Raw genomic sequence first — 27,510 nt, forward strand, 5'->3', positions numbered from 1 at the left:
TTCAAAGTTAAAACCCTTAGAGAAAGAGGTGGTGGAATTACTCTCCTGGGCGGGAAGTAGCTATGGCGTGTGTTTAATGCTTAGGTGTGGGGTTGTATCAAGCTCTTGGGTTGAACTTGTTCTGGTGGCCTCTGATACCTGTTAGGGGTGGGGAGGCTACATTTGCTAGTTGCTTGGCAATGTGACAATTGCTGTGTCCTTGGAGTGTGAGATGACAATAGCTAACCCTACTACAGGGAGGTTGGGAGTGGAGCCCCACCTCTGATACGGAAGCCCACTAGAACTCCACTCCTATTGTGTTGAGAGCCTTTGCTGTGCTCACCTCCTGCTGTGAAGGGAAGAGAATGGTAGGAAGGCTGGACTAGTCCCTGGCCATCTTCCTAGTCTCCCAGAAAAGAAAGTCCTGTTGTCTGTCACTAAAGCCCTTGCTCCAAGCCTGTAGCCTAGACACTGGGGTGCTGATGGGGAGAATCAGAAATGTGCTGTCACCCCCTGAAAATGGGTAATGCTTACGTGACTTGGTCAGGATTGTTCCGTTCCTGTGCTTCCAGCCCCCGCAGATGTGGCACTCCAGTGTGCGTGGGAAGCTGCTCTTTAGGCAAGACAGTTTCTTCGGAGAGCTTTATTTTTAGATTTCCCCTCTCTGCCTATCCTGTGCTAGAGTTCTCCCTGTCTGGGCAAGGGGAGTGGGGCATTGGTTCCTGATCTGGAACACCCTTCTCTGGCCCAGGCAAGGGATATATTCAGCCTAACTTTGGGAAGGAGGGTAGAGACCATGACTCTGTTTCTAGTGGATCAGTTTATATAATCTGCCCTTAACCTTGTCTAGATAACATCTGTATCCTCCGAAGAAAGTAGATATGGTTTAGAAAATAGTAACCATTTGTGATTACTAGATTTAATATGGGAAAATAGTGTCCTATGTTATAGCAGTGACCTGAAGTCCTCTGCTAAGCTAACCCCTTTAATGGAACCTGGCTTGCTCTTTTCTTTTGTTCCTGTTTTTGGCTTTAAACGCTGCACTTGTTTCCCTTTCTTCAGCATATAAACTTATTTAAGCTTCTTCCATTCTTGAAAAGAAAAAGATCCTCTTGATACCAATGGTCCCTTAAACTACTGTCTGTCTTCTTTTGCTTACTGCATTTGCAAAATTATGTGCCAGGAAATGCTAGTTCCTCAACATGTTAATAAGTATTGTGTGGGCCCAGCATAGTGGCTCATGCTTGTAACTCCTGTAATTCTGGCATGATGGAACGCTGAGGTGAGAGGATCACTTGAGGACAGGAGTTTGAGACCAGCCTGGGCAACATAGCAAGACCCCATCTCTGCCAAATAAATGCATAAATAAAAATTTTTAAAAGTATTGTGTGAAAAATCAGTGGTTCAGGAAGTTGGGCAAATGCAGGCTGAAACAGGAAAACAGGGTTCTTCCTTGTGATTATTCTCCAGGAGAGACTGCACTAGGCAGTGTTTCCCCAAAAGATAAGAGCATGGGAGCATTATTTGGAAAAACTTGTCTTAATGGTTAGGAAATGTCAGAGTCATCTGTATTTGCTGCTGCTACTTCATATCACCACTCTTTCACTAGCCCAAAAGGAAGTGTGCATCTGCTTTTCAGCGTGGTGGTTCTGAGCAGGTCTGGGAAGCTCCAGAGGAGTAGAAGCTTGGCTCTATCGGGGATCAGCAGTGACCTCTTAGTCGTCAAATTTAACGACTGGTTCTCTGACATTGGTCTGACCTCTTCACCACATTTGTTTCCATGAATCACCTACTTTCTTTTTTAAAGGCTCTCTTCTTACCTTGCTGGCCATTCCTCAGGACCTTTCATTAGCTCTGCCCCCTAAATGGCAATGTCATTTATTTTCACAGCTTCAAATCCTGTTGTATAAATGACATCCTTGATCTCTTTACTGAATTCCAGACCTGCATATCAACTACTTGCCCGTGTGTGCATAAATAAAGCTGCCCTTTCAGTGCCTCAGACAAGCAGCTTGTACTTTCCTTATCTAAGTTAATTGCCTCACCCTATCATGTGGAAAAGGGATTAGATTTGTTCTGTCACCCAAGGCAGATCTGTTCAACATAAGGAAGGAAGAGCTAATGATTAAAACTGTCAGAAAATGGAATGGACTGCTTCCGGATATAGTAAATTTGATCTTTTGTCACTCAAGGTGTTACAGAAGAGGCTGGGGAACCATTTGCCTGGGTGTTGCAGAGGGGGTTGAAGCTAAAGCAATAAGCTGGACATGATGTGCTCAGAAGCTTTCACTAGTTCCCCAGTGTCTTTAGGATAAAGGGGAACAAACATTTAGGGAACACCTACTATATGTCAGGACCTTTGTTATTCTCTTTAAATGACTTTTAAAATCCTTTTAATAATTCTACAAAGTAGATATATGATTCCCATTTTGCAGACAAGAAAACTGAGGCTCCAGTTAGACAGCTAAAAAATTTAAACCTGGTTGCTCTGACTATAAAGTGTGGTTCTTTCGGCATTTCCACAACTTACTGTTAGGGATCAGCTGGAATGTTAGTAAAAAATACAGAATCTCTGGCTCCTCTTCTAGCGAGTTAGATTCACCAGGTTTCGGAAAATGGATTTTTTTAACAAACAATCAGAGCACTCAAGAATGACTGCTTGCAGGTCACAATAAACATTTATTTCTGTATCACTGAAATGACTAAACGTTACACTTTGTTTTGCTCCTACTACATGGAAAGCAGTAAAGCATAGGTGTGATTTCTGCCCTCTGGCAGCTTGCCATCTACCCAGAAAGGATTGAGCAGCAAGTCCGTTAAAGTGAAGGAACCTTTTTCTGTTTTGGTTTCATCTCCAATTCATTTTGCTATTGTTTGCCCTTCTGACATGTTTCTCCTCCCTTCCCTTCCCTGTGTATCTATCCGTCTCTGGTGTGCATGGGCTTGCAAAACTATTTAGAAGAAAATAACACCCTCTTAGAGCTGCACTGAGGTTATAGCAGGTGAAACTCAAGGGAGCTGCAGCTGTGCTAACCATAGGGGAGATGGGATTTGTGGACCAGGGAGCAGGAGCAAGAAGGAAAGATAACAGTATTTAGAAAATGAAACTTGGTTTAAAAGTCACCAGTGACTTAATGGGACAGGTCTTCCCCACCCTTCACCATAGTAGAATCATCTCTTAAATGGATGAGCAGAATGAGCAGAGCCCCTTGGTCTGCCCAGCCTAGGTCTTTTGCTCTGCTGGTGAATTTGCCTTGCCCGCTGGAAAAGACCACAGATATATACCTCTCTTGAGCCTCTTGTTCAGGGTTGGGAGGCTAGGTGTTTAACTCAGGCGATTCTGATATGAAGGCAGTACAAAGACACAGGGTAGGTTAGGGTTCCAGGGATGATCTCATTCTATACTTGTATTTTATTTTTATTTATCTATTTATTGAATGAAGGAAGGAAAGACCTTGTCCTCCAAAGATTGCCAAGAGGATCAACAGTATACTTGTAGAAATAGCTTTTGAAAGTCTGTTCAGGCTAGCCTGGCTGCATTCTTTGCAGCTACAGGACAGCATTCAGGCAGTTGGGAGGCCCAGACTCCTGACTGGCCATCTGCCATCCCAGTCTTCTTCCCAATCTAGGAAGAAAATAATGTTGGGGTATCTGTAGTCTTGATTCAAGAAACAATGTTAGAAATATTGGTTTGGTCATCAAAGAAGGGTAGACAATGCTCCTTCCTGTCAATAAGCAGACATTAATTGTGCAACTACTCTTCTCTTTGCCCAGGGTGGTGGTGCTTGGCAGAGCCTAACTGGTCTTGTTCATTAAAGTCTTGTTCAATAGTGGATTAAGATGCCAACAAGATAATATAGGCAGGCTTCACTATCTGACAGAATTTGGGAGGGGTGATAATATGTATTTTAAAAAGCAACGACAATGTATATAAGTGTTCAGTGCTACCAGAGTGTGAGGCAGAGTTTCCTGCATCAATGACTTCTGGAACTGCCTGTTCCCAAACACTACTGGGCCTGTACTTGTAATCCCTCAGCTCATCTTGTCATCTGCAGATGCTGTGAGCCCTGAACAGTCACTCATTGTGGGTTGATTGGTCCTGGAATGCCTCTCTAACTTCATAATTGCCCTCGAAGGCCTGAAACTTTGAGATAGATTAAGGGGGAAAGTGCCCTTACCTACTCTCCATACACCCTTCTTCAAGGTGTGCCGGGGCGACCTGACTTGCTGCTAGCTGCACTCACTCCTCTTGTGATAACCCACCCTGTACTTGCCTGAGTGCTTGGGTTCAGGCTTTTAGGCTGCTTTTTAGAGGCTGCTGGAAATTTTAACTTTCTCACTACGGTCAAGGGCTTATGAGTGACCACTGCATTATAGCTTTCTGTGCATGCTTTATACAGACTGGACAAGGGATGGGCTGCTCAGTTTTCAAATAATATATGCCCTTTATCTAGTACTTTCTGGCCAAAGGAAGAAAGTGATGTCTTAGACCCCAATTACTCTGAAAGGGAAATACAGTAGGAGAACACTGTGAGGGCTAGTAACTGGGAGGATATTCTGTGGATCTCCACCCCCAGTAGCCTGGTCTCATCTACTGTTTGCAAACATTCAGAATCCCACACAGAGCATAAGACATGGTTTCAGTCTTTAAAGGGCTTCCACTTTGGCGATATAATACGAAACATCAAAAAATATTGCAAGAGGCCAGGTGTGATGGCTCACACCTGTAATCCTAGCATTCTGGGAGGCTAAGGCAGAAGGATTGCATGAGGCTAGGAGTTTGAGACCAGCCTGCGCAAGAATGAGACTGTGTTCCTACAAAAAAATAGAAAACTTAGCCGGGTGTGGTGGCACACGCCTGTAGTCCCAGCTACTCGGGAGGCTGAGGCAGGAGGATCACTTCAGCCCAGGAGTTTGAGGTTGCAGTGAGCTATGATGATGCCACCACACTCTAACCTCAGTGACAGAGAGAAACTTTGTCTCAGAAAAAAAAAAAAAAACACTCTTGCAAGAATTAAATAGCAATAAATAGAAAATATAAAGAAAGGTTGCTGCCAAGTACATGATAAGAATTTAGAAGAAGGAAATTTGGAGTGGGCAGGATCACAAAGCAGGGAAAGACTTGGACTTGGCGAGTTGCTGAGGGGATCAGGGGGCTGACCTAGACAGATGGCTTGAGCACAATACTAAGTGAGTTCAGCAGAGTCAACCCCTTGTCTTTGAGGCTATAGTGCTCTTATTTGCTTTGCATCGAGAAACCTGCTTGACCAGTTTCCTTGGTGGTTGCCATTTTCTTTGCACTCTGGTGCAGTAGGACACCATGGTGGCTGTGCCAGGTGCTTATGATGTCCCTGGATCACAATTTAGGTTCTGAACTACAAAGACTTTTGCCTGATAACCCGTTCACTTTGAGCTGATTATATTCTTGCTCTCCCATCCAACAGAGAGAGAGGGCCCAGCTGAAAGGAAGATTCAACAAAGTTCCCCTGAACATGTGCATTGTTCCTGTGGGTGGATACATGTATCTCTTAGGGGATACTTTAAAGGTCACCTCTTTAGCAACATATCTTTGAAGACCCTTGGAAACACTTTCTCTTTAGGGAGACAGGGAGCTGCCTTGAAAGCTAGAATGCTGAGGATTAGCTCAGGAACTCAAACCCACAGACCCCTGGGAAGTTGCATCAGCTCCTTATGATGGTGAGATGGCTCCAAAAAGCTTCTTTGTTGTCTACTGTTGCTTTGTTTTTACATGTCACATTTTTCCTGTGCCACACTCTTCATCCTTCTCTTAAATAATTTAATATTTTTCTGACCTGGCCTCGATATTTGAAAAGTTACAGGAATACCCAGGGTCTGGCTCTCCCTGGCTTCATAGAGGTGCATGGACTTAACTAAGGAGGAGCATATTCAGGGGCGAATCATGTTTTGTGTATATTGAGCACTGTGGCTTTAGGCCCGGGATGGTAATATTTCCATGAGCTTTGTTCTCTCATGACACAGTGTTTCCTTCTGATGTGACCAAGTCCTTAACTCAGAGGCCGCTATGAAATCCTTTTTATCTAGACACCCAGAAAGAATAAGGGGTTTTCTGAGGCTTCTTTTTTTTTTTTTTTTTTTTTTTTGAGACAGTCCCACTCTGTTGCCTGGGCTAGAGAGTGCCGTGTGCCGTGGTGTCAGCCTAGCTCACAGCAACCTCAAACTCCTGGGCTCAAGCCATCCTCCTGCCTCAGCCTCCTGAGAAGCTGGGACTATAGGCACACGCCACCAGGCCCAGCTAATTTTTCTATTTTCTGTAGAAACAGGGTCTCGTTCTTGCTCAGGCTGGTCTCAAACTCCTGACTTCAAGCGATCCTCCCACCTTGGCCTCCCAGAGTGCTAGGATTACAGGTGTGAGCCACCACGCCTGGCCAGGTTTCTGAGGCTTCTATTCTCCCAACACACTACCTTGTCAGATAAGCTGATACACACACACACATATATATATGTAAAATGAGACCAAGGTGGCAGATGGTTTTATGGCCTTTCTTTAGGTGTCTGGAGACAAATAGGTTTTGCTTTCTTTTTTTCCTGGTCATTCTCTTTTTGAATTGGGTTGAAATGTTTGGTTGCTGTGTCATCTGGGCCTTGCTTGTATGGGATTTCAGTTCTGGGACAGTGGTTCAGTCTGCCTTAACTATCTCTAGTGCCTGCCCTAAGGATAGGAAGGGGAGGGAGAGGATATATCAGTGTGGAGAAAGATGCTCCTTCCTCCTCTGACCTGGCCTAAAATGAAGCTTTTATAAGAAGGTGCCAAACTGTCACTTCATTCAGATTCCAGGCTGTTTCTCAGAGAGACTGTCACTGCTAGACAGCCACAGTTTAGCATATTTCTTAAAGATCCTAGAAAGGTAGTTGATATTTTTTTTAAAATGTATTAAGGTCTAATTTACAAACCTTTTTTTTTTTTGATTACTTGAAAATATATGTCATATGAGAGGTTGTTTGACTTTAATACTCTGATCTATTCTCTTTTACCAGGTTAATTTCCACAGGAAAGTTTAGCCTGGTAATAGGATAAAAAAGCCGAGGCAATGAAGTTGGTCATACAAGACCTAGTAAGTGAATGTCAAACTCCTTAGCTCAACAGTCCAGTCCTTTGTTTACGCTGTTCCCTGGAGCTGGAAGGACCTCTCCCCATCATCACCTTTTGAAATCCTGAACCTTCATTGAGGCCCAATTCAAAAAGCAATACCTCCTCATAGCTTCCCCAAACTAGACGTGATCTATACTCCCTGTAAATGCTTTTAGACCTTGGTTTGTCCTCCTTCAGGGCCTCTTGCTACAATATACTCAACATACTCTGTCAGATAGCAAGCTTCACAGGGCCAGGAACTTTGCTTTTTCATCTAACACAGTGCCCCACATAAAGGAGACTCAGTAAGTATTTAAATAGTGGAAGAATAGTATTTTCTAGATGTAGACAAATGGAGAATTACCTTGTTTAATTTTTTTGTAATATATACATGACTGTGACTTTGACCTCGTGAAATTTTCTGAGATTTTAAGAGTCCTGACCTGAGAGTTACCCACACACACACACCTGCTCTCCCACCTGTGCAACTCTAGATAAGGCCCTGTGCATATCTGGGTCTTGCCATCATCATCTGTGAGGAAGTTTTCTAGCTCTTAGACAAATAAAATTTCAACAGGAAAAAGAGACAAAGTGGATTTAGAGAAAATCCACATCATGGGTTTGGAAAACAAATCAAAATCATGACAAAGGAAAGGATTGTTGAAGGAATTGGGAATGTGTAGCCTGGTAGGAAAGACTTAGGAAAGACCCAGAGTTATTAAATGCTAGAGCTGGAAAGAAACTTAGAGAATATCTAAGGAATTTCCTTTATTAGATAGGAAGTTGGACAAAATGAACTGTAAGGCTCCAATGTTTTGCAAAGTTCTTTTCCTATTTGCAGCTCTGATTGACAGAAAAGGAAATTCTTGTTAATTCATCTTTTACATTCCCAACTGAGAATAATATTCTAGTTCAGAATTTCAAATTTAGATATGTTTCTATGTCTTTAATAAAATCATAGCTTAAAAAGGCACTGTCCATCCTCTTGTTCAATATTCCTCATTCATTCATCATTCATAAAGTCATCAACAAAATCCAGATAGACTTGGGTACTGCTTTTTGTTAGTAAATTGGAGTTAATACAACTTCCTTTTTTTGCCTTACTTGCCAGGGAACTTAGAGCCAAACGTGTTCCTTATCTGAAGTAAATGACTCAAGCCAGTGCTTGGTATATTTGTTTCCCCACTTTCATTTTTAATTGACTTACATTTTTTGAAAATTGTAAAAGGAACACATGCTGTAGTTAAAAAAAAAAAAGCAAACAGACAATTATCAATGTGCAGAGGTAACTACTGGCAAAGTCTTGTTAACTTTGATCTGTGTTTATTTTGCTTTTACTTTGCTTGTGCTCTATGGGTTTTAATAATGTAAGGTACCTAAAATTCATCTTGGAAATAAACTGTTATATTAATTTTATTTGAACCTCAGATGTTTAAAAAATTACAAATAATTGGATTCCTGGCATCCGGAAAACATGTTTACATCAACTTTACCATACCTATTACAGCTTGTTACTGCTGTTGCCAAAGGTCAAGTATGGTTCTGTGAGGTGCTAAAGTGTATATTATGTTTTAAACTTGTAACCAGTAAACTCTGCCTTCTAATCTTCAACAAATTCATCCTAATCTCTCCTAATTCATTTTAACATCTCCTTCCCTCACTCCCTTCCTTCCTTCTTTCCTTGAACTAATTTGTGTTTAACCCAAGTTCTGTTCTTTTCCTTGCTGTATTTGTTCTAATCTTTGAGGCCCATACTGATATTTAGTGTTTCTCATTGTTGCTGAGAATAAGGTCGCTTTATGATGCTTGTCTAAGTAAGTAGGAGTGGCTGACAGAAGTCCTTCCTTGCTTTAGGAAACATGGGACTCAGGCACTGTGAATGAATTCAGATTTGATTCTGTCACATGGAACTGGGAAAACACCTCAGGAACATCACCTCCTTATCTGCTGGACTCTATTGCTCTCCTTACTGCCTTGAATGTGTAAATTGAAAGAAAAAAGGGCTTTTTGTTAGAGTTCGGTATTTTCATTTTCAAATCCTCTGACATTGATTTTTAAGGATTCTGTTTCAAGAACTTTAAACAGTAAATGAGTATTTTATTGTCTCCATGATTTTACTACGTTCTGTCTTTCATTTGGGCTCACACGTGGGGAAATAGTGTGTTTTACTTGCAGCTTCCAGCTGAGCTACAGGCCACCATGTTGCAGGTAGAAGCTGAAGTCTTGGAACTGGGTTCTGAGAAATCCACTGGGCTGTGTGTGCAAAGACCTCTGTTAACCGAAAATATAAAGAAGACAGAGTCTAGATTGCAGGTAGAAAAATACAAACTTCTCACTGAAATCACCCATTTGTGGTGACTTGATGAGGAGAGGATCCACTGGATGAGAAAAGTAGAAACTTTTATCCAGGTGAGTTTGTTCTCTGAGCAGGAAGTTCTTATGTGAAATATGCCAGCCTCACCAGAGCTAGAGTCAGCAGCAGGCCCAGAAGGATTGAGCTTTGGTTTAAATTTGCCACACACACCTGGCCACTTATCCCATCATATATGAGATTGGGTTAATGTTTCTAAAACACTTTTGATGTGTCACTCTCAAATTTTCAGGGGCCACTGGATCAGGTTTATTCAAGGCTTCCTAAAATTTGCCCCAGAGCTTTATTTACAGCATCATTTCCTAGGACTTCCAGCTACAGCCAAGCTGGACTACTTTTCCACAAGCCTGGGTGGTATAGCTCTCCCTGCACCTTCTCCCACTTTCACCTTTATCTCTTTTCTGTTAGGGTGGAAGTTAGTGCACACAAGTTTTGAGAAAGATTTCTCCAGGCAAAGTTTAGGATAGAGAGTAGTTTATTTTCCTTTTCCAGATGGAAAAGGGCCAACATGAGGAGAAGAGGAAGAGTGTGTTGGCAGAGAGAACCAGGTATTCAGGACTTTTATTTAGGAATTGTAAAGGGGATGAAGATGATTTATGTCTGTAGCCGAATTAACTGGGCACTGGTGAATTGTTGTATCCACTCCTTTCTTTCCTTTCATTTACTGTGCTTCGTTTATATCGTGTCACGACAGCATGTCGTCTTGTCACAGGACATGGGTTCTGTCCCAGGTTAGTTAGGTGTGTGACCTAGGTCAAACTAGTCTTCCTCCCTAAGCTTCTGTTTCCCCATATATAAGAGAAAGAGACTGAACTGGGAGACTTCTAGGGTCCCTTTCAACTTTATCATTGTGTGGGTTAGTGGCAGCCTTTGCTTTTTCCTTTGCTGCCTCAGGACACAGGACCCTTTCTTTCTTTTGTTTTTCTGCTGCATTTAACATTCATTGTTAGGCGGGGTGTGGTGGCTCACACCTGTAATCCTAGCACTCTGGGAGGCTGAGGTGGGTTAATCGCTCAAGGTCAGGAGTTTGAAACCAGCCTAAGCAAGAGCGAGACCCCGTCTCTACTAAAAATAGAAGGAAATTAATTGCCCAACTAAAAATATATAGAAAAATTAGCCGGGGATGGTGGCACATGCCTGTAGTCCCAGCTACTTGGGATCGCTTGAGCCCAGGAGTTTGAGGTTGCTATGAGCTAGGCTGATGCCATGGCACTCTAGTCCGGGCAGTGACACTCTGACTCAAAACAAACAAACAAACAAACAAAAAAACAATAAAAAAACATTCATTGTTTGGGATCATAGTTAACATTTTTTGTTGTCTCTTCAACTACTTCTGCTTTTGAGAGAGTCTCACTCTGACACCCAGGCTGGAGTGCAGTGGTGTCATCATAGCTCACTGTAACCTCGAGCTCCTGGGCTCAAGTGATCCTCTTGCCTCAACCTCCCCAGTAGTTGAGACTATAGGCACACACCACCATGCCTAGCTAATTTTTCTTACTTTTTGTCTCGGCATGTTACCCAGGCTGATCTCAAATGCCTGGGCTCAAATGATCCACTCCCCTTGGCCTCCCAAAGTCCTGGGATTACAGGCATGAGACACTGAGCCCAGCTTATTCAACTACTTATTGAAGATATGTTTGTAAACTGAGAAAGCCCCTTTGGTAGAGCTAGTTTCCTAGAATGTGGGTGAGGGAGAGGGCTATTGAGTGAGTTCTACTTTGGACTTCACCTCCAGTCCAGAAGCCAGGAGGAGATGGGATTTGTAGAAGATTTTCCCTTATGCCCCTTGTTGGGACAATGGGATATTCCTTTGAAAAGGGGATGCATATTTGCCATTTGGGGACTGAAAGAAGGAAGCAATTTCCTGGAGAATTCCTTCTGCTCTGCTGTGAAGCTGCTATATCTGTGCTGTTTAGGTTGGCCTTCCTCTGCCATCCTTTCAGGGTGCCAGTCTCCTGGCATTTAAGGTTGGATGATCACTTTATTTTTCACTGTGCCTTTTAGGGCCCTGTTTGATTATGATCGGACTCGGGACAGCTGCCTGCCAAGCCAGGGGCTCAGCTTTTCTTATGGTGATATTCTGCATGTCATTAATGCCTCCGATGATGAGTGGTGGCAGGCAAGGCTGGTGACCCCACATGGAGAAAGTGAGCAGATCGGTGTGATCCCCAGTAAGAAGAGGTGAGTTGTCATGATCACGAGCAAGGCCTTTCCTGCCCTCTTGCTGGTATTTCTTTCTTGTTTTCCTATTATGCTACAGGTTGCTTGAGAGCAACATGTGTGTTGGTAGAGAAGTGGTACTTGACATGTTTTTAACTCAATGAGCCAAAAAGTGGCTGCTGTTCCTGTTGAAACCCACTGCTAAGACCATATTCTCGCAGTAACAGAGCTTCTTTCTGACTCCAAAACAGGGTGGAAAAGAAAGAAAGAGCTCGATTGAAAACTGTGAAGTTCCATGCCAGGACGGGAATGATTGAGTCTAACAGGGTAAGTGGGAACCCCCAAGGAAGTCAGCCTATATGTGCAGAGAGGTGAGAGGCTTGGAGTTTGGTCTAATGTGTAAGAGAAGTGGGGAGCACAAAAGAAAATCTCTTTTTCAAGAGTCTGGCTCTGCCCTAGCAGAACATTGACTACTTTTCAGAAAGCAGTGAGGGAGCACTTAGAAAGTCTATGGCTAGTCTGTGCTCCTTCCCCATGGGTACTGGCTCTTGAAGATGCATTGGAGTTGGACTGTCTGGAAGGCTGACTTCCTCGGGGAATATCAAACCACTTATGGGTGTCTCCCTGGCTTACAGACCCTGTCGGAGTTGTGGGGACCCTGGACAGAATCTGCCCCCATCATGCAGCCGAGAAGGCCAGCCCCAGAGCTCCCACCTCCCTTCAGACAACCTGAGGCAGGAGGGCTATCCATTTACCCCTTTTCTTCTATGAGCTTCACAGGCCAAAGAACTTCCGGAGCAGTAGAGGGAAGAGAGACATGGAGTAGATGACTCTGTATATCAATGGCACCTTAGGGCATGTGTCCACGAGGCTACAGTGACCTTTGTTCTTTAGGAAGTGCCAGTGAGTGTTATGATTCTGGATTAGGTAGAAACCTCTAACATCCCTACAACATTTTCCTGTAAACATAATTTTCCTCTTACATCAACTTTCATTTAATCTCTTAGACTCCATTTGTGAGAGATGGTCTTTTATTTAGCTCACCATTGTCTCCATTTTAGTTTTCTTGCATGCTTTAAAATCCATTGTTCTGTTTTTTTTTCTTCTGTCCTTCCCCTCCATCTTCATGTTCTTTCACAGTCGATCAAAACGAAACGTAAAAAGAGTTTCCGCCTCTCTCGAAAATTTCCATTTTACAAGAGCAAAGAAAACATGGCCCAGGAGAGCAGCATACAGGAACGTAAGTAGCAGCAGAGTCCAGAGAGCAGACCGTCCACAGCCCTGTCCTCTCGTCCTCAGTTGCACCTTCCCTTAGGAGCAGTTTGGGCAAGGGCACGTGTGGCCCCGTGCATGCCTCTGTGCACGGGCACCTGCCTATTCACAGAATCAGGGCAGAAACTGGTCTGCACGGGGAGATATTGGGTCTTAATTTGTCCAGCTCCTCACTTGGAACGAATGTCGGAGGTGCTGAGGTGGGACTGGTCCCAGGGCCAGCCTCCAGGCAGTGTGTGGCACTGGCATCAGAAGTGCCAAACGGAGCTCTCCTGTGGTGGTGAAAAGCAGTTTTCAGCCAGTGTCAGGGTTAGGAAAATGGTTTTTTAAGAAAACAAGGTCTAGGGACTCAGTGTTGCTCTCCTGGCTCCTCCTTCTTGTGTTTTCTTTCCCTTAACTTCACTCATCTATGTCAAGAGAAGAGCCTTTTTTTCCCAGGATCCCTGGAGTCAGGGCTACTTCAGAAATCCCACGCACATACATAAGCACACGGGATATCCATATGACTGTCAGCAGATTCACTGTCGTTATAGAGTGCCTACAGAGCCAGTTCTCACAAGAAAATCTTTCCTGCTTAAATGAGTTGACATGGAAGGGGTGTCGCTCAACATTGTCCAAATAAAGATTTATTGAGAAATGCAAAGCTGGTTTGGCAGAAAAAGTTATAATGCTGAACTCAATTAACTTTAAAATCTAATTTAGTCCTAATGAATCTTCTTGCTCTACTGTATGCCTCAGAAATAAACTGCTCTAACCCTAATCTTAAACACCAGGTCTGGCTTGAAAAATATTTTCCCATTTGTCTCATCATGAATTGTAAACATCTCTCATTTACCAGTGACTTCTCTGTCTTACATGGAGGGATCTTGGGGTCCCGGGCTGTTGGGACTGGCAAAAGACTGAATAGTACCAATAGGAAATGTCCTTTTTTTAAGGCCAGCCTGATTCATGGTCATGGTATGTGTAGGTCATTGTCATCTGGGATGGAACATGGTAGGTAGAGGGTGTCCTCATCCAGGTGGAGGCCATGGCTCTTCATCCTGGGGTAGCTCAAGAAGAAGCAATAGATAAAATTGGTTCTGCTTGTGAAAATAGGAGACGGTCTGGGGTGGCGTCACCGAAGTTCACCAGATGAGTCCTAGTACCTTCATGCTGAGCCCAGCCTGGGGAGGTATCCACTGCTCAGTGGCCCAGCCTGGGAGAGGAGTGCCCATTGGATGAGAGAGTTGAAAGTACCCTAGGTCTTATTCTCCAGAAGCTGAGCCCACCCCTGCCCCACGGTCTGCACAATTCAGGGCAGCTTTGGAGGCCACACACTAGACTGCATGAAGCTTTCCCTGAAGCATTTGGACAGAGTGAGTCAGTGAAAGTTCCTTGGGGTATGGTAATTCTGTCTGCCAGTCTGGCACACATGGATATTTGCTCTTTCAGGCACCTACAGAGGCAAATGGTGATTTCAGGGTCAAAGCAGAGACCTGGGCTCTACAACTACAAATTTTCTCAAAGCAGGTGCTCTAAACCTTGGAGTGTCACCTGTCTTATCCTGTGGGCCTGCAGCTGTAGACTACTTCAGAAAGCTAGTTCACGCCAAGGTCCTCTGGCAACAAATTTGGGCAGCATGAAGTCCAGATATCTTATCTGACCTGGGATGTTTTCTGGTTTCGAACTCCTGACCTTCGAGCAATCCACCCGTCTCGGCCTGCCAGAGTGCTAGGATTACAGGCGTGAGCCACCGCGCCGGCCTGGGATGTTCTTTCTGTAGCAAAGTTCTTGACCTCACTGAAGTTATAGGTCTTCATAGTATTTCACACTTCTGTCACTAGTGCTCACCTGCCTCTGTATTCTTCCTTCCCCTTGTCTTTTTTCTGTATTTTTTTCTCTTCTCCCCAATTCTCTCCCTCCCCTCCCTTCCTCCCCTCCTCCCCCCTGCCCTCCCTCCCTCCCCTTCCCACCCTCCCCTTCTCTCTGTCCTTGCTGTCTGTGAAATCAGGACTTCCCGGGGTTAAGTGACGATTATTATGGAGCAAAGAACCTGAGTAAGTCAAACTTACACACCGTTAACTGTATTTGTGGCATGAGTGAAGGTAGTGGGGGTGGGGGTTTAGGGGACATGGGTGAGGGTGAAGGGCGAGGGGAGGGCAGTGCTTGTGAGAACTCTTGATACCACAGCAGGAGGATATGCATGTGGTTCTAAATGTCACACATTTACTCTGGATCCCTGGTACCCTAAAAATCCCTATCATTCATGTCTGTGTTTTCCTTTTGCCCCTTGAAGTAGGAGGGCATGAGGTTGGTATCCCACCTAAGAAGTGAGGTGGGCCTGAAATGCTTCTCCAGGGTAACCACTCAGCTAATCTCTAGCCTATTGTCAAGGGGTGGGGTGCCTGCTAGTTGGATTCTTCTCCCAGTAACACATTAAAGAATTGGGTATAGGGATTGCAGCTCTTGTAGTCCCTCTAACTAGGGGCAAGGGTACTGCGAACCCTTTACCCACCCGGCATCTAAGTGTCCCAGCAGATCCAGGGCCTCAGCAAATAGGTTTCCACAGAGGGTCTCTAAGGGGCTGAGCTGGTCTGGTGGGGGTCTCAGCACCATTTATGGGCCATATACAGCTAGTGCATTATCTTAGGAAAACTCTGACTGACTTCATTTTCCATTCTGGAAAATAATCCTAGAGTGGAAAATGATAAGGGCCTAGATGATGGGGCCTTAGCGGCCTCCCTGCTGTGTGCAGAGGTGCGTGGACACGTGCCATGCCTGGTGGGTTCTGTCAGCATATACTCTCCTTCAATAAATCATAAAGGCTGAAAGCAAAGGAGCTGCCATCAGGGGTTGTTCAGGAACTAGTCACACGTGGCAATTCAGCCAGTCCTACCTGAGGGGCCACAGCATATCATGGTCTGGAACAGTGTGGTCTTGGCTGAAATAAGCAGTGTCTCTCTCCATAGTTTGGTGTGTCCATGTCTCATCTTCATGCGCCTGTCGTGCTGGGAGGGGCAGACTTTGGTTTGGGCCTCCTGTGAATGCTGCTCCTCTGTTTGAGCTTTCTCCACCCGCACTCAGAGATGGGCAGGTCCCACCCATCTGAGACAGGAGCGCTGTCTTGTCCTCAAGGTGTTCTTGTTGATTTTGTTGTCTCTGTGTTTTGACATACATGTCTGTCTTGTGGATGGAGGCATGCCCCGCCTCACTGCTGAAGCCAAGCCCTCCTTTTCTGGAGTGGCGGCAAGGGCTGGGGGGACCGAATGGTCAGAGCAGCGCTCCCTGGTGTCTGCTTAACCCATCCAGTGCTTAGCTTCTTACTTCTGCAGCATCACATGATTCTGTACTTTGGGGGCTCTGTCTGGGAAGGAAATTCATGAGCAGCCTGCTCTGTGGACTTCTCTTTGCTCCTGTCACTGCCTTTTCTTTCCTGTCATTAGCCTTGGGAGATGCATTTTGAGATAGGATTGGGAAACCATCCAAGTCAATTCTTTGATTCAGATGAAGAAGATGCTGCTGAAGGAAGCAAGGCTTATAGTGTGTAGGGTGGAACTTGGCAGACCAAGAGGGCTCTGGGGACAAGTATGAGATGGCCAGGGGCTCAGAATTGGAGCTGTGCCTCCCAGTTGGTAGCCTGGATGTGGCAGGCCTCATGTGGCCTGACTTGGTTGGCAGCTCAGTGTCTCGCTCCAGGAGCATTTGAGTTTTGTGCTTCTCGTGACCTCTTAGTGGTGTGTTCTGAATTGGAGTCTCTTTCTTGTTGGCTTGCAGAGGGAGTGACATCCAACACCAGTGACAGCGAAAGCAGTTCCAGTAAGTGTGTGTCATTCCCTCCATGTTGTACAGCTCTACCATGTGTCCCAGTCATCCTCATTCCAGTGTCTCACGGCTGCCATTTCTGCTCAGAGGCTGGTGCTTCTTTTAGCCATGTACACTTTGAGATCCTGGAAATGCTGTGGCCAGTTCATTCTCCTTATGGGATGGGGTTTGCCCCATGGATTAAAGGAGAGTATAAGCCCTGTAGTTCTGGCCAGGGCCTGACTTAAAACCATCCCTGGGACCTGGGAAGGGTGAACTACCAGAGAGTAAATCCCTGCCATGGGCACTGGGCTATAGATGCTTCCAGGTTTACAGATTTGCTCAGAGACCAAAAGAAAAATGTCTCCTATGGGATATTGTTCTGGATCTGTCTTTCCAGGTCACTAGGACCTCCTTATCTTTTGGGCTGGTTAAATGCCCAGTTTTCCTTGATCCTGTGACCAGACCAGAGGAACCACAGGTCAAACCTCATGAGCTGTGGTGGCTAGAGGCCTCATAAATCTGCCCAGAAGTCACAGGCTCAGAAGAAGCCTTTTAGCAAGCATCCTGTGGCTTGATGCAAATATCACTGCCTTCCCCAGGGCTGTTGTCAGCCACTTTGGGGCATCCAGGCATCCAGCATCAAGTGGCTTGGTGACTGTTTTAGGAAAACCTCATCATTACTAGGTTATGTAGAGCTCATGAGGAGAGAGCAGGCTCAGCATTGCTCTTAAAGGGCACGGGGCCCTTAGCCCAGCCACGTACCGCTTTTTTGGATGCTTCTTCCAACAGAGGTGGGGATAAGTAGACCCTTTAAAACAGCAAAGTAGGCCACAGCTTTGGAGACCCGCATGAGTGCTCTGACTCCTCAGCCTGCAGGTGAGAGGACTCCGGCAAGTGTGTCTCAACCAGTTGAAGCATCCCTGTCATTTTCCCAGAGCAAGGGGGCTGCTGAACATAGCCGAACAGTTCCTCAGAAATTGGGGTGGTTTTCAGTGGAGGCTTCATGGCTTATGGGACTAGGCCCTTTGCTCACTGATAGAAATTTCACTGAACAAGAGAACTGCTGACTCCTGCCCCAGGGTCAGTGAAGGGCTTCCTGTGCTTACTTGCCAGCAGAAAGCAAAACAGATGATAGCGCAGGTGGTAGCAAGTGCCACTTGAGGCTACTTTCCATCTGGGGTGGGAGTGTGGTGAATATTGTATGTAGGGAAGCAGATCATACAGTGCTAACCTATTCCTTTTTGTTGCAGAAGGACAAGAGGATGCTATCTTGTCATATGAGCCAGTGACACGACAAGAAAGTAAGCCCCCTTCTGAGAGCCTTGCCTTCGTGCTAGCCTCCCGGTCATGGGGCTCAATGCAGTGGGCAGCTATGGCAACAGAGGAAGGGACCCGGGGGAGGAGGAAGGCCCAACTCATGGTACATCCAGCCCCTGGGTTCTTCCTCCTCCTCCTTTTTACTCCTTCCTAGTGTCATAGGGAAGGGGGAGGCCATCCAGTGTATACCTCTCTCAGTGCCTGTGCCTGCTACCAGGATGTTTCCCAAAGGACAGGTATAGCCACTGCTGAAAGAGAGGTCCTAGTCCCTCCCTTTGGGGGATGCTTTGCAAAAACCTTTCTCAGCTACTGGTGTCAGTGCAGAGATTTCTCCTGAATCTGTTGGGAGATGCTTTTGGTTTCAGACTTGCCTTGGACTTAGGTATTCTCAAATTAAAGGCTCTTTGATGTCTTTGTAGTTAAAAACCAGACAATGGCCTCGGATGCTTCACCCCGTCTGAGTCTCGGCTCTGGAGCCTCTGTGTTCTAGCCAGACTCGCAGATAGGGGCCTCTGTTCACTGTCTTGATGCTCTCCCTCTCTAGTTCACTATGCAAGGCCTGTGATCATCCTGGGCCCAATGAAGGACCGAGTCAACGATGACCTGATTTCTGAGTTCCCGCATAAATTTGGATCCTGTGTGCCACGTAAGAGCCTAGGAAGACCCAAGAGAGTAAAGCTTGGTGCCCTGGAAGTTGTTGCTCTGATGTTTTGTGGGAAAGGCCTGGATCACACGGCAGGGCTGTTTGGGGACAGGGCATTTCTGACATTCTGGAAGAGAGTAGGTGGCGATAAATTCCCCAAAAGCCGATGGGGTCGAGAGGACTAAGACATCAGGCTTGGCTGCTTACTCCCTTAGGGGGAAGTTTGGCAACTGTCAGGAATGATTAGACAAACGGAAAGGCACCGCCAAAGTGGTGTCAATATGACTCGATGAACAGTTTGTTAGGTTCGCTGACTCCTGTACCAAGTTTGTCACCCTCTCCCAGGCCTTGGCTCGGGAAACCCCACCTTTCTGGTCCAGTTTAAGCTAATGCCAAATGGCCCCCTGTGTCTCCTGTGTGTGAGACCTGGGGATTGGAAGGAAAGTAGGCAAGGCAAACTCCTTCCCAACTTCTTCTTTCCCCCCACTCATCTGAAAAAAATTAGAATAGCCCTGTGACCTACCCAGGTGAGACAGGACCAAGTCATCTATTTTTGGCTCAGCGCAGGTCATTGCCCTTTGGCCACAAAGTGTTTCCTTTCTTGTTTCAGATACTACCCGGCCTCGGCGTGATAATGAGGTAGATGGACAAGACTACCACTTTGTGGTGTCCCGAGAACAAATGGAGAAGGATATTCAGGACAACAAGTTCATTGAGGCAGGCCAATTCAATGATAATCTCTATGGGACCAGCATCCAGTCAGTGCGGGCAGTTGCAGAGAGGGTAAGCACAGAGGAGAGGACCTTAGAGGGAAGACAGATATTCCACTTGGATCCTCATCCTTCCAACACAGGTGCTACCAAGTGGTACTGCTGACCAAAGCCATGGCAGCTCTGCATATTCTTAGCCCCTTGATGAAGCTGTGTATCTCTGTGCAACTTACCCCTGAGCTTCACCCACCAGGGAATGGGGGCCCCTGGGCAGATGCAGCCTTTTCTGGATAGAAGGAGCAAAAAGTGGGGCCTGGCTCTAGGCCATTCTGGGTGGCCCTACATTTCCCCCAGGTGCATGTTTGAAATGCCAGTGAATTTCTGCTTGGAGTTAGGTGGACAGGAAGTGGCTGGACTGATACAATTCTGCTTTTTCAGGGCAAGCACTGCATCTTAGATGTTTCCGGCAATGCTATCAAGAGACTGCAGCAAGCACAACTTTACCCTATTGCCATTTTCATCAAGCCCAAATCCATTGAAGCCCTTATGTAAGTGTTTTCTGAGACTCAGACACACCTAGCCAGGATGGAGCCCTGGAAAGGAAATGGAGAATAAAGTGATTTGTTGGGCAGGGGTAGAACCCAATGGAAGCTCAAAGGAAAATGTGCCCCAGCTCTGGTCACTGGGTCCTTTTTTTTTTTTTTTTTTTTTTTTGAGACAGAGTCTCACTGTGTTGTCTGGGCTAGAGTGCGGTGGCATCATCGTAGCTCACAGCAACCTCAAACTCCTGGGCTCAAGCAATCCTCCTGCCTCAGCCTCCTGAGTAGCTGGGACTACAGGAGTGCACCAGCACATCTGGCTCACTTTCCTATTTTTAGTAGAGATGGGGTCTCATTCTTGCTCAGGCTTCTCTCAAACTCCTGACCTCAAGTGATCCTGCCACCTTCCTGGCTGCTCCTTCTGTTTTGAGTGCCTACGCATATATTGCATGTATTCCCAGTTGGGCTTTTGAACCTGGAAGATTTGAGGAAGGAGTTAGCCATGGGCTAACTCTGAGAGGGCAGCTTAGCACATTTTTAGGGATCTTGGAATAATCCTTTATGTTAATCAAAACATAAAATCTAGTTTGGAACTATTTTTCTTCTGTGTTTTTGGCAGGGAAATGAACCGACGACAGACATATGAACAAGCGAATAAGCTCTATGACAAAGCCATGAAACTGGAGCAGGAGTTTGGAGAATACTTTACAGGTAAGAATCTCTGCTGCCTAACTGAGGGTGCCGTGGGACCAGCCAGATACCTGTTTTGATAAGTGTCTCAAAGCGGTTTACACAAGATTTAGAAACCTTGCACAGAGTTTCTGGTTGCATTTGAGCACAAACTTTTCCAAAGCACTCAAGTTCCCTCTGTCTAGTCATAGCAGTTTAGCCAGTTTATAGTATAAACCACTCACCAAAGGCTGCATTGGGTTGTTGGTTCGATCATTTTGTCTTCTTGTCTCTACTAGTTTGTAGGCTCCCTATATTACTTTGTTTCCCTCCCTCCTAGATCCACCCCTCGTACTTTCCTTTGCATGTTTTAGGTATGGAATAAACATTTTTTGATGATGATGATTCCTTGGTGTGGTGTTCAAGTTGTCTGCCAGTGTGTGTGTGTGTGTGTGTGTGTTCGTTCATATGGTCACCTACTTTAGAAGGTCCATTCCTAAAAGGTTGGGAAGGTTTATGTGTAGTAAGTTCCTCACCTTTCTTTTAAAGCACAGTGACATATATGTATGTACAGGGCAGTGCCGAGTTGGTTCTAGCTGGTGGTGCTACTAGGTTAACTTGGTAAAGAATTCATAAATGTATTTGCACACCTTGGGTCTTTGGAGCTCCCTTTACTGTCAGCATCCATGTCCTTGTTTGCTGGACTGACCTCTGACATACAGCAGATGTGATGGCCCCAGGAGCGCTGCCTCTTGCTAAAAATTGTGGCTTTCAGTTCTTTCTGTGGATAACCAGGATTTTCCAAATCTTTTAGTAAGGCTGCTTTAGAATTAGAAGCTGCCAGCCAGCCTTATGGCACCCAAAAGTAACATGAGCTGCAAGGTCTGGCATATAATGGGTGCTAAATAAACATCTTTTGAATAAACACATTTTTCTGGTCATTGCTACTTAGTCTCACTGTCTCAGCAAGTTGTCTTCAAGCCCTGGGCTTGGGGCACCTAGCCAGTTCTCCTCACTGCCCTGACAACAGAGACAGCCGGCTGGCGAAGCCAAGCCCAAAGCCGCACCCCCTTAAGCGTGTCCTTTGTGTTAGAGGGGTGGGTATTGTAGGATTGTTGGGAGAGGCAGGATTGCCAGGTTTGGGGGGTGTGCTGTGGACCACAGTAATAATTTTGTTTTCCTCTTCACTTTAGCCATTGTACAGGGTGACTCACTGGAAGAGATTTATAACAAAATCAAACAGATCATTGAGGACCAGTCTGGGCACTACATTTGGGTCCCATCCCCTGAAAAACTCTGAAGAATCCCCTCCAACCATTCTCTTGTGAACAGAAGAAATCAAGTCCCTCTTCCCTCCTCCCTCTTCATTCCTGTCCCCATGGGGAGAACAAATGCTACTGTTTGTGTCCCGTTTTTTAGATATGTCAAAAACATTGAGTTTTCTAGTCCTGTTCTTTTTATTTTTTAATTTTTGTTTTGTTTTAGTTTATTTTTTGGGATGATGCCATCTCACTCATCATGTGACTGTGCCCATTCCTGCATGGACCTTTCCCAAGCACTAGCACAGGTGCAAATCCATCAGAGCCATTGTTTTCATAAAATCCAAGCAAAAGCGAAGAGAGGAGGACTGATGGAAAGACAGACTCTGGACAGCTGCACAGCTTGTGAAGTGAGCTAAATGCACCGCATGATGAGATGCTCCTGGGCATTTCTACCTATCTGTGCTGCTGTCTTGCAGCTCTGAACGGTGCAACGTAATGGCGACAGAAAGTATCTTATTTATATATAGATATATATATGTAATTTATATAAAATATATAGAAATTATTATATATATATATTATACACTCTCATATAATATATATATATATTCACACACATTTGGACTTAGAAAATCTATGGAGACTTCATCAATGGTACTATGTTATTAGAGAAATGCTTTAATTTTCATATTCCAATCAGATGGCATCTTCTATCCCAGCTGGTTGGGAAGGGATTGAAAATGGTAGCAAGTGCTGCACTAAGGGCACTCGCATTTGGTCATTCTCTTGAGAGCTAAGGTTTTCTCTAGGAGGGGTCAGCTTGAGGCCTGAGAGAAAGGGCTTTTGCCTGGGGCGAGAGGGTTGGAGACGACCTGACAGCATCTGCTGCCCTGAGGTGCAGTCAGTCCTGTGTGCGGAAAGAGAAAGAATGGCTAATGATGCTCCACGTGAATTGCCTATTGTTTTATGCCACCTGATGTGTCTGCATGAGAGGTTTCCTTTTTGTTCATTTTTAAGCTGCTGTTAAACCAAAACCATGTTGTGCTACTGTGTCAGCCTTTTCATTATTGCAAATTTTACTTTTACTATTTAAGTGAATGCGTAGAATCCAATTTGCCAATGTTCTAAAGGCTTCTGTGGTCCTGAAAGAGCCAGGCCTTATGACATAGTAGGTGATCCAGGCCTGGCCGTCCCGTCAGCAGAAGGGAGAGCAGGGGCTGGTGAGGGCTGAAAGGAGAAGCCAGGGCCCTGCGCTGCCGCGCTGTCCCTTCACTCAGCTGCCAAGGACAGGTTGGGCTCTGCTGAGGTTCCTTCCCAGGGCCCACCAACAGGAACAGGGAGTCACTTGCCTTCCTGTTCTGTGCTGGGACAGCAGAACAGCACTTGGCTTGGCCAGCCACGTCATGAGTTTGATTTGGGTTTTTTTTTGCAGCTGCTTCATATGCCCTGCCCCAGCTCCCTCCCCAACAGCTGGTAGCTTACCGTTTCTTCAAGAAGAAAGTAGACTTTAACGCTGTACATTTGAGCTGTAGAGCTAAGATTCACTTACTGGTGAGCTGTGAAACCTTGTTGCTTTTTCCCAGAGTCTGATGGCAGTGATTGTGGTCAAGGGAGTTTTTGCCCGCCACAAGTGCAGGCAGCAGGTGTGGTTCAGGCCCTCTCCCATCCCACTGTGCTCCTTCGAAGCCAATGTGCCTCCCTCACCTCCATGCTGGAGGGATGACGCAGGGGAGAACATCGACATGCTTGACCCTAGGGTTGGCGCGCTTGCTTCCTAGCCCCCTGGGTTAGGGCCAGTGCAAATGATGCAATGTTGAAGACGCTTTAAGCACTACCAGCCAAATTCGGGAAATCTCTTTAACAGTTATCCTACCAGCATAATGAGGCTAACTGTAAAATCTGGGGCCCAGAATGAGGATGAAGAAAGGGCGGCAGCTTTCCCTGGGCAGTACACTGGGTTGAAGGCAAAGAGGGATAACGCGATGGCCAATTGTGACTCTGGTGAGGAGGGGGTGAGCAGGGAGTATTGATTCTCTGATGTTAACTACGTGCTGATGTCTGAACCAAGCTCAACCCTCTCCCCCTCCCAGGGAAGAAAAGCAAAGATTTGAAGTAAGCATGGCACTAGTTGGTTTACCAGTGTTCCTTCCAAGGAGACATATATTTTTTAATAAACGATAGTTGCAATGAACTGTGTGGCTCTGAGACTTCCTTGATGTAGTCGAGACCGTGGAGGGTGGGGGCCTGGCAGTGGGAAGAATGTCCCAAACCTTTGTTTGGGGGCCAAAAGCCTCTAACCTCAGTGATGATCAGCTGACCAAACTGGTTGGTCCTAAACATGGAAACCGCCCGCTGGCGTGGTGACAGGTCCTTTGGGAAAGCTGCGTGCTGGGCCTTCTACCCCACAGCGCCAGATGCTGCCTCCTATAGCACCAACCACATGGGGGTTCGTATCCTTGGTGGCAAAATGCACACTTTCTCAAAAGGTACACAAGGTGGGAGATGCCTGCTGCAGCAGAGATTTTCGTTAGAGAAAACAGGGGCTGACTTAGCAGCAGAGAACTGGGTGAGAAAAACGGTAAGAGAAAGTGCTCTGCCAGCTGCCAGTGTTTCCAAAACTGAGAGTGGGACGGCCCCGTTTGCAGAGCCGGGCAGCAGGGATCCCTGAAGCCCTCTGAGGAGAGACGAGTGCTTAGAGCAGGCATTCCTCACGTGGCCAACGGCGCTGCAACTTGGGTGGAGAAGCCTGAAGCCATCGTTCATGAGGTCGAGATCAATGAGCCACCCTAACATGTACAGGCGGGGCCACAGTAGGGGTGAATACCCGTTTGGGGTGCTTTATGGTATGTAGGGTGCTTTCTTCCCATGTTAGCCCATTTGCTAGAAGGCAACCCAATAAAAGGGAGCCCCACGGAGTTCTATGGGTGTTTAAGGAAATCCACCTCCCGAGAGCAAAGGGAACAAAGACTCGGCCTGTAGTCACACTGTGTTGAGACTCTGTCTTCATGGCTGATGTCCCTCCTAGAGGAGGTGCAGCTGAAGAAAATTAAGCCCCAGCACAAGAGCTGAGCAACTTGGAAACACCAAAGGGAGACAACATCGTTAACCACTTCGGTGCGGCGCTCGCCGGCCACGACCTCGCCGGCAGCCGGCACTCAGTCCGCACGGCGGCTCGTGCTGCACGTTGACCACGCGACCGTGTCGCTCTTGTGCGATGAGGACAGCTTGAAAGCACTGAAAGCTTGTTTTACTTTCCAGGCAGCTTTACTCGTAATGTAAATCAGAATAGGTAACATATACATATATGTTTTCATTACGTTATTTTTAAATGTTCACAATTTTATTTTGATAAATGAAAAATTAGAAAACTCATATCACGGCTGTCTGCTAAAGTCACTGTGCGAGTTCACCGGTGGCTGTCGGCTGTAGTCGACGCTGGCACCGAAGCGGGTAATGCCGCGCTATGGTGTGACCTGAAGGGGAGAGCCCTGTCTGAACAAGGAGCAGACCTGCGCTCAGGTTCCAGTTTTGCTGCTGACACCGCAGCTGCTTATGTCTCAATTTCTTCATTTCTAACAGAGGAAGAACTGTATTATCAAACCTTAAAATATTCGTAAGTCAATACCCATGACTAAAGAAAATATTTGTTCAAGCACAAGTGACTACTTTTATCTTAAGTTGAAAGCGTTTCTAGAAATTAGCTAATGAAAGCAAAATCCTCACCTGAAGCAAGTGTGGCAGTTGAAGGGCTGAAGGATGAAGCTAATATAGTTGCACAAGAAAGTGGGAGCTGAACTGCAGGCCTGGGAAGGGCGTAGAGGGAAAGTTTCCGTACCAGGCCAAGAAAAAGAGGATGGGACCGAGAAGGGGCACTGGCTCGAGCAGGAAGGTCGGGAGTAAAGGCCAACAGAGCCCCTTCTACACGGACAGCCCATGCTTGCTGCCAACCACCAGAAGCCCAAGGCATCAGAAAACCTGGTAGCAATGAGATGAGAGGGTTTTCAGAAAGCTGTTAGCTTTCTCAAGGAAAGCCAACAAGTTACTGTGGAAGTCAAAAGCCAGCCTAGATGCCTAAGAACCTCAACTTGGGCCTTGGCAGTGTGCATTCAGTCTCGGTATTCCCCAAAATTTTCTCTTTCATCCCTGTTTCTATCTAGGATTTCATGGCCTTGATTCCACTGATCCTTTCATCCATCCAGTCATTTCCTTGGCACCTCTAGGATGTTTTATTATCATTACAAATAACTTTCTGAAGCACAAGTTATAATTTGCTCAACAGCCACTTCCCCATCACTTCCAAGAAATAGAACCGGCTCCTGCACATCTCGGTTCCTCCCCAAGGAACAGGGTGTTGATACCTTGTGCTTTGCCAGAAAGTAGAAGAGCAGTAGAAGGGCTTCAACAATGAAGCCCAAACTAGATTTTATCTGCAGAGCCGTTCCCATTGTGCGCAGTGTGATACCCTCTGGTGGCTTTATCCACATTAGACCGCATGAACTACCTGCATGGCCGCCCCTCCTCCCACTGCCGGTCTAACCCACAAGTATCTACCACTTGGAAGAACTGGAAAGCAGGGTGATCGGAGAGTGGGCTTCGGACCTGCACTCCCTCAGTGAGGAGCATGTGTGAGAGTCTGGCCTTCCTGTCCCCTACCCCACCCCGGGCTGACAGAATCAGCTATCCCACGTGTAGTCCACATCCCACAGGGAGAAGTCATGCCTTTCAGCACACCCTTCATCATCAGGCCCAGCCTTTCTCTGCTGCTGTGTCCCCTAAGCTCCTGGCGTTTGAGTTCCCCGAATGCACCCAGTCCTGGCTCTTGGCTCCTGCTTCCTTGTGTGCCCCATGCTGCTTCCCTAGAAAACTTAGGATTTCAAGACTCGATTCGAATTCCCTCTTCTCTGTGCAGCCTTTCCTGAACCACCACCACTCCTTCCCTCCCACCCTGTAGGTAGAATTGGCCATCCCTCCCTTTGTGCTCTATTATGTCTGTAAGGACTTTTGTCATCACTGTAGCAGCTCACATTTATTTCCTATCTACTACGTGCCTGGCATTGTACTAAGTGCCATATGCATACTAATTCCAGCTGTTGCAAAAAACAGCCCTGGAAGGTAGGTGCTGGTATTATCCCTGTTTTCCAGATGAGGAAACTGAGGCACAAGGCAGTCATATGGCCAATAAATGGCAGAGCTCTGAGGCAAATGGGCTGTCTGGCTGCAGCAGCTGTGTTCTTAAGCACACTGAGCTGCCTGTCCCTTTGCCCTGCTGGGAACATCTTCTTGCCCTATCTCTTTGCATCTGTCTTCCTTGCCTAGCCTCCTCTTTGAGAGCAGAGATGGTCCTGTCCAGCTTCATATCCCCAGCAGTTAGTGCAGGACCTGGCACACAAGAGGTACTGGTAGGCCGGGCGTGGTGGCTCACGCCTATAATCCTAGCACTCTGGGAGGCCAAGGTGGTATGATTGCTCAAAGTCAGGAGTTCAAAACCAGCCTAAGCAAAGCTAGACCCCGTCTCTACTAAAAATAGAAAGAAATTAATTGGCCAACTCAAAATATATAGAAAAAAAAATTAGCAGGGCATGGTGGCGCATGCCTGTAGTCCCAGCTACTCGGGAGGCTGAGGCAGGAGGATCGCTTGAGCCCAGGAGTTGGAGGTTGCTGTGAGCTAGGCTGACGCCATTGTATTCTAACCCA

General features: G+C 46.1%; 1 protein-coding gene across 5 annotated transcripts in view; it reads left to right on the forward strand.

Annotated features, from left to right (window-relative positions):
• The window catches only part of DLG3 (discs large MAGUK scaffold protein 3), a 54,446-nt gene extending 30,439 nt beyond the window's left edge, over window positions 1-24,007 (forward strand). For 3 of the 5 annotated variants that reach the window (XM_012736226.3, XM_012736229.3, XM_012736230.3), the window contains 10 exons: window positions 11,466-11,642; window positions 11,873-11,948; window positions 12,762-12,861; window positions 16,647-16,688; window positions 17,927-17,977; window positions 18,538-18,639; window positions 19,247-19,419; window positions 19,785-19,894; window positions 20,505-20,596; window positions 21,748-24,007. In XM_012736226.3, the coding sequence (XP_012591680.1) occupies window positions 11,466-11,642; window positions 11,873-11,948; window positions 12,762-12,861; window positions 16,647-16,688; window positions 17,927-17,977; window positions 18,538-18,639; window positions 19,247-19,419; window positions 19,785-19,894; window positions 20,505-20,596; window positions 21,748-21,854 (1,030 nt within the window). In that variant the 3' untranslated portion in view covers window positions 21,855-24,007. Of the gene's footprint in view, window positions 1-11,465; window positions 11,643-11,872; window positions 11,949-12,761; window positions 12,862-14,883; window positions 14,930-16,646; window positions 16,689-17,926; window positions 17,978-18,537; window positions 18,640-19,246; window positions 19,420-19,784; window positions 19,895-20,504; window positions 20,597-21,747 lie in introns of all 5 variants that reach the window. The other 2 variants (XM_012736227.3, XM_012736228.2) reach the window with 2 other exon arrangements.
• Window positions 24,008-27,510: the final 3,503 nt, after the last annotated feature.

The sequence above is a fragment of the Microcebus murinus genome, chromosome X (assembly GCF_040939455.1).
Source record: "Microcebus murinus isolate Inina chromosome X, M.murinus_Inina_mat1.0, whole genome shotgun sequence".
In the NCBI taxonomy this organism is placed as follows: domain Eukaryota; kingdom Metazoa; phylum Chordata; class Mammalia; order Primates; family Cheirogaleidae; genus Microcebus; species Microcebus murinus.